At 42.3% G+C, this 6,407-nt stretch overlaps 1 protein-coding gene and 1 pseudogene across 1 annotated transcript; one reads left to right on the forward strand and one right to left on the reverse strand.

The window, feature by feature from the left end:
• The first annotated feature begins 1,131 nt into the window (after positions 1-1,131).
• Positions 1,132-4,411, forward strand: LOC133931253 (adenine nucleotide transporter BT1, chloroplastic/amyloplastic/mitochondrial-like; annotated as a pseudogene).
• A 279-nt stretch (positions 4,412-4,690) lies between these two features.
• On the reverse strand, positions 4,691-6,174 carry LOC133931160 (uncharacterized protein At2g34160-like). The gene is made up of 4 exons (XM_062377973.1): positions 5,864-6,174; positions 5,462-5,510; positions 5,067-5,129; positions 4,691-4,986 (listed from the first exon to the last, which is right to left on the reverse strand). The coding sequence occupies exons 1-4, from the start codon at positions 5,978-5,980 to the stop codon at positions 4,826-4,828; spliced, it is 390 nt and encodes a 129-aa protein (XP_062233957.1). The 5' UTR covers positions 5,981-6,174; the 3' UTR covers positions 4,691-4,825.
• Positions 6,175-6,407: the final 233 nt, after the last annotated feature.

A 6,407-nucleotide genomic window follows, 5' to 3' on the forward strand; every position in this document is an offset into this window, starting at 1 on the left:
GTGTTAAATATTGTAGGTTAGATAAAAAAAATATAAATGTAATTTATTATTTTCTATATATAATATAATGTTTATATATTTATATAATAAAAAATATGTATATGTGTGATATCAGTAATATAACGGTAGTGGGGACGAAGAGTGTTTTGCTGTCCACATCTCCGTATAATTTGGTGAGGATAAATTTTTTTCATCCTATCCTCTAATAAAGAAATTTTGCACGAGTTATTAGAAAACGGAACTCTATTGTCATTATTGTCATTCCTAGTGGTCAGCCTTTAAGCTAGGCTGTGCAGGGTCAGGTCAAGTCGGCCCTATCTCCATCAATACAAGACAGTAGAGGCTTTAAGCTCACATTTGTGTTAGGGAGTCCGTCTCCCTAAAATTTGTTTTTTCTCATTATATAAACAATTATTTGAGTTGAAGTGTTTTAAGAGTTTCTCTCTCCGAATGTAAATATAGGTTATTTTAGATTTATATATAAAGATTAAAAAAAATTAAATGACCTTATTACTCTTTATTTATTTTATATTGAAAAAGATAACTTATTTATTAGTGAGAGTATTAGTATTTATTAAACAAAGATAAAATGGAAACGAAGGAGAAAAAATACATAAAAGTTCGAGAATGATTTATATTTAGAGAATAGTTAAAGAGGCTAAAATAATCTACATTTGTAACTAGAGGGATTAGATGATAGTATCTTGTACGTTACATAATTTCTCATGGCGATTTCGGTAATATTTTAAATTTTAAAAGTACTGGAAAGCAACATTTTTTGATTTTTAAAACAGAAATATGTATTTTAAATTAAACAATTTCCACCGATGTACCGTATGTCCCTAACACACACATGCCCGAGTTAATCAGGTGGGCAGGGCCTCCTCGTTACACGCGCTGCATCCTAAAAATCCTCTACGAATGGTCGGAAATGCTCTCACTTGATCCGGCAACGAGCCCTGGTCGTTCCCTTCCTCGAACGGACCCGGTTCTCTCTGAAGCGAGGTATAGTATTTTGTGATAAGATGAACAGTATTTTTATGTCAAATATGTGGTACTAAGCAAATCCGCCTGTTACTGTAGCAATGATACTGTAACATAGAACTATAGCAAGTCCGATGAAGTCAGACGATCTCATTCGCCTGAACAAAAGGGAGATGGGATCGGGCTCCCGGCTCCCCCCGTCGCAAAAGGCGGCACCTCCTCTCCTGTCGAGCTCGGAGAGCAACGCAAGAGGGGGGAGGAAGAAGCCGCCGCCGGAGCGGCCGCAACCTATAGGTAGGTCCGTTCTTCTCGACGAGTAGCCGCGGCGGCGGCGCAAAGGCTTCTTTCTTGGGAGTTGTCGGATGGGGTAGGGATTGGCGGTTTCCTTTAGGGTTAATTCGTTCGTTTGCTGTGAGTGGAGGTCGGCAGAGGAGATGCTAGGTTCATTGCATCTTCTCCCGTGCTCGTCGTATTAAGTGGCGATGTTCTATTGGTCCATCAAAATCGCAACTTTTTTACCACATTTACTTAATTTTGTAGTGGAGAAGGTAGGTTAGATTCATGTTTCTTAGTGGCAAACTTCTCTTTTCTTTTTTGAATGAATGGTGCCAAACTTTTGGATTTGGTGGATGAGAATATACTCCTTGTTGTAACCGTCAATGTAGCGCAGCTGAAAGCCTGAACCCGCACTGTGTGCTGCAGATTTAGCCAAAAATATTTTCTAAGCAATGGCGGCGACGATGGTGGGTATGACCGCCCAGAGCAAGAACAGCGTGTTAGCCGTGGAGAAGAAGCAGCCAAGCAGGTCTGGTCTATTCAGCTCCCTGAGCTCCGGTTCCCTTGGGATTCGCATTCATGAGGACAAAAGCTTCTCTTTAAGCATACATGGCTCTGCGACTCCTCACGGTGGGCTGTTTGCTAGTGTTGGTCTCAAAGTATTGACGGGCGCGCCAGCAGTGGCACCCAGTCCGGGCGAGAAGGACATCAAGATTCCATTCGCTGATCATTGCATAAAGTATGTCTCCGAGGCGGTTGGGTACCAAGTTCTCGGGGCCCAGGCTGAGCTCGTCGAGGAGGAGGAAGTGGTGGATGAAAAGGCTAAGAAAAAGGCCAAGAGGCGTGGACTGAAGCTGAAAATCAAGATTGGGAACTCGCATTTGAGGAGGCTGGTTAGCGGAGCTATTGCAGGGGCTGTCTCGAGGACTTGTGTGGCGCCGCTGGAGACAGTAGGACTTATCTGATGGTTGGGAGCAATGGGGACTCCATGATGGAGGTGTTCCAGTCAATCATGAACACTGAGGGGTGGACAGGGTTGTTCCGTGGGAATCTTGTCAATGTTAGTTGCGCCAAGCAAAGCAATTGAGGTAAATTATTCCCTTTTGTTTATTTGGTACCATTTCAATGTCCAGGAGGTCCTGTTGCTAAAACTTACCATGTGATGTTACTGTTGTCTGTTGTATCAGTGATGCTAGTGGGCATTATTTGATTTACCAATCCACTAGTTTTTTTTAAAAAAAAAATCTTTAAATTTTTAACATTGAACAAATCATTCTGTGTTTTACACTTCAGTGGAGGGCTAATTCTACGTGTGTGATTAAGACAAGATGAACTATTATAGCTTCTATTGTACATCCAATTCCATTTTTCTGACGCTTATCAGAACAAACAAATTTCATGCAGAAGAAAACTGTACCAATACTGAGACAGTGCCACTCTGAAGTCAATCTTATGTAGCAGTAGTACCCAGGCTGCTATTAATATAGTAGCATGCAGTTTACAAAAACACATTCTTGAAAAGAGTTAGGGTACGCTTAACGCTTTCCTTCATCTAGGTACAAATGATGGTTACATCTTTGATATGATCTTTATCCTCAACAAGGATGTATGTTATATTATTGCTATCTGTGGTCTTGATGACATTTGGCGAGTCAAACTATGGACCCTGGGGTTTGTGGTGCGACAGTTATGTCTAGTTTGCCAATTTATGAACGATCAATTGAGTTGCCACTATCTTCCACCCTATATTCTGAATCTTGTATTTCTTCTGATATTTTGAGCTCGCTCTCAGGTCAAGTACAATATGCTTTGTTAGGCTCTCTGAAGATGGCAAACATGTAAAATGTGCTACTCTTGTAACTTTGCTTGTGAACTTCTGAGAGGCCTCAAATTGAACTAGTGGGTTAGCAGTTTGCCTGTTGAATTTTCATTTTTTATGGCCTGCACTGATAAAGAAATTTATTTGGTTATGGGTTTGCGAAAAGATAGTCGCTAGTTATTTTGACTTTGTTTGTGAGACTCCATGACCATATTTTTACTTACGAATTTCAAGATGTTTATAGCCTACGCCAATTTGCTTGGGACTAAAAGGCTTCGTTATTATTGTTGTTGATGAATTTCAAGATGTTTGGAGACCTTGGTTTTGCAACAATTGATCAAGCATCACCTCTATTGTTCTACTGACATAGCAATACCTTTGTCTATCTGACCTCTTTGTCCAAATGCAGCTATTTGCTTTTGATACGGCCAAGAAATTCTTGACTCCAAAGGCTGACGAGTCCCCGAAGACCTCCCTCCCTCCGTCGCTTGTTGCTGGAGCACTTGCTGGAGTCAGCTCAACCTTGTGCACATATCCTTTGGAACTGATTAAGACCAGATTGACTACAGAGGTGAATAGAACTCTTTCTCAACAACATGGAGAAATGACGTTTCTTTGTGCACCTCACCTCACTCCTTGTTTCTGCAGAAGGACATATACAATAACTTCCTCCATGCTTTCGTCAAGATTCTACGAGAGGAAGGCGCATCAGAGCTCTACCGCGGTCTTACACCAAGTACGATAACTTCCTCCATGCTTTCGTCAAGATTCTACGAGAGGAGTGGTGCCATATGCCGCGACCAATTACTACACCTATGACACCCGGAAGAAGCTCTATAAGAAGACGTTCAAGCAGGAGGAGATCAGCAACATCGTGACTCCTCATCGGTTCAGCCGCTGGTGCCATCTCGAGCACCGCCACCTTCCCGCTTGAGGTGGCTCGCAAGCAAATGCAGGTTGGAGCAGTAGGTGGGAGGCAGGTCTACAGGAACGTGTTCCATGCTCTCTACTGCATAATGGAGAAGGGAGGGATTGGTGGTCTGTACAAGGGGCTTGAACCGAGCTGCATCAAGCTGATGCCTGCGTCAGGCATCTCTTTCATGTGCTATGAGGCCTGCAAGAAGATACTTGAAGATGCGGAATCCGAGTGAAGCATGTGACCCTGAAGAAAAGGGGGATGAGTGATGTTCTCGGCACATGATTATACCTAGTTTTCTTTGAATTGAGAATCGGATTTGATACTCATAAAAAAAATTAGGTCTGAGATATCAAGTTTTGGGTTAGTTAGCTTTGTGTTGAAATTCTAAACAATATTCTCACTTGACGGTATGGAAGCAGTTTTGTCGGTGTTTTGTGGTTCTATCCCACTGCCCCTACATGTAATCCTTCTGAGCATCGATTCTCGTTTTATGTTTCTTTTCTACATTAGATCTTGATATATTTTGCATTGATTTTATGAGAAACTGAACCCTTTATCACTTGTAGCAAACCCCATCCCTTTCGCGCATGGCAGACGCTTAGCAACCCAACCCAAACGTGGACTCAGCTTTCGTTCAAAGACGAACCAAACGTAAAGACCGGAATTGCCAGCACATCATGAACAGAAGAAGCTACTATTCAAATAAATCAAATGAGCAGAGCTCTTGATAGATTGCAAAAGTATGTCTCTTGTTGGCCAAGAGATTAAAACGTAAAACCTAGCATCAGGGTACTAATTAAACTATTACAATAGCGAACTTAAATTGTTTAGCTCTGCTCCTCGGCCTCAGCAGCTTCCCTCTCCTCCGCAGCAGCTGCCATCAGCTCATCGAATTTCTCCGACTTGCCCAGAACTATTTCAATCTTGGCCTTCTGTATAGGGCGGCTCCTTGAATCATCTTTGACATCCACTGTGGATGTCATGATCTCTGAAAACCATTTTAATTGAATGGTCAGATAAGGACTATAAAGACGGGTGACAGAAATGTACAGGCAACGAGAATCTTACTCTTTTCAACAGCAAGGCCGTTATTTTTCAGAATTTCGGCAACAGTCACCACTGTGGCAATGGCTGAAATGATAATAGAAGGTTCATCAACATATTGTAAATATTAAAAATATAATGGAGAGGCATAACAGATGACGATCATTTAACCAGCGAATAGGCAAACAATCGATGGCGGTTTGCGGTCCAAACTCCAACTACGAGCAACCAGCTTGGGTTTCATTCAAAGCTCAAGTAAAATAAATCATCATGATAAAGATTTTTAATGGTTCTGATATCTGAGATAAATGTAATAAACACGAGCTTAATGGCTTCCTATCTGCAACACGACAGCAAATTACAAACTACGAGTACCAACATAATCACATATAGCATGATGAAGGAAGAAAGAGTTTTACCCATGCCGAGGGCCGATAGCTCCACCTCGTCATGCTGCTGCATGTACCTCTGCAATCACCACAACAAATCAGTCTCGAGTTATTGCCCAAACAAACATCGCAACGCAAACTAAACCTTGGTGTGATGGTGTCCCAAACACAATTCCACAAGAAATCGAACTCTGACTAAAAAGTCAACTTGTATTTTTCTATAATGAAAGCAGAAAAAATCGGGCAGGACAATAAATGTGATTAAAAAAATTCTGGGGTTTCAGACCAAAACTCTTCGCGGATCCAAACACACACCCGAGGAGGAAAAATCTAAAAACGGTCAAAACTACGGAGCAGCATCTGCACAAGAAACCCAAAAATCGAAGAGCAAAAGAAACAACCAGAAACCGAAATAGAAAAAGGAATCTTCACCTTGGCGAGGTTGACATAGAAGAATAGCGGCTTCTTGGTGTTGGAGACCTGGATCCGGTTCTTCTTGTGCTGCTCCGTAATCGCCAGGTTGTTCACCCCCTCCGTCACCTCCTCCATCTCCGCCGCCTCCTCCTCTTCCTACCCCCTTCCCGACACAGAAACCCTAACCCTAACACGCACAAAACCCGCCGCCACGATACGGCGAGATGCTACTGGTTCGGAAGCTTCGAAGCGCAACGCAAGAATCGCACGGGCAGCGAATCGGCGGCGAGAGCGATACGGGGAAGCCCTATCGCGTGGACGGGTGGGTTATATGGGAGGAGCGGAGGGAATTTTTTATATATTTCTTTCTTCAAAATTTGCAAAATTACACAAACATCTTAAAATATTACAACAATAATCTACTATCGTTCGTTCATCGGAGAAAAACATGTAGACCCCATCAATCAAAAGATTAAAAAAATTAGTGAGGTTATGTGTTGCTTGCCTTGCTGTCACCCGCCCGTTCACCGGCGACAGCAAGGTGTCACTCAATGAACGAGAA

The sequence above is a fragment of the Phragmites australis genome, chromosome 10 (genome assembly GCF_958298935.1).
Source record: "Phragmites australis chromosome 10, lpPhrAust1.1, whole genome shotgun sequence".
In the NCBI taxonomy this organism is placed as follows: Eukaryota; Viridiplantae; Streptophyta; class Magnoliopsida; order Poales; family Poaceae; genus Phragmites; species Phragmites australis.

Excerpts from the sequence above, each read along its gene's own strand:
- LOC133931160 (XM_062377973.1), bottom strand. The coding sequence starts at position 5,980 with ATGGAGGAGGTGACGGAGGGGGTGAACAACCTGGCGATTACGGAGCAG. Across the intron at positions 5,130-5,461 it reads GCTATCGGCCCTCGGCATGG|CCATTGCCACAGTGGTGACT; the intron begins GTAAAACTCTTT and ends TTATCATTTCAG. Across the intron at positions 4,987-5,066 it reads CGGCCTTGCTGTTGAAAAGA|AGATCATGACATCCACAGTG; the intron begins GTAAGATTCTCG and ends AATGGTTTTCAG.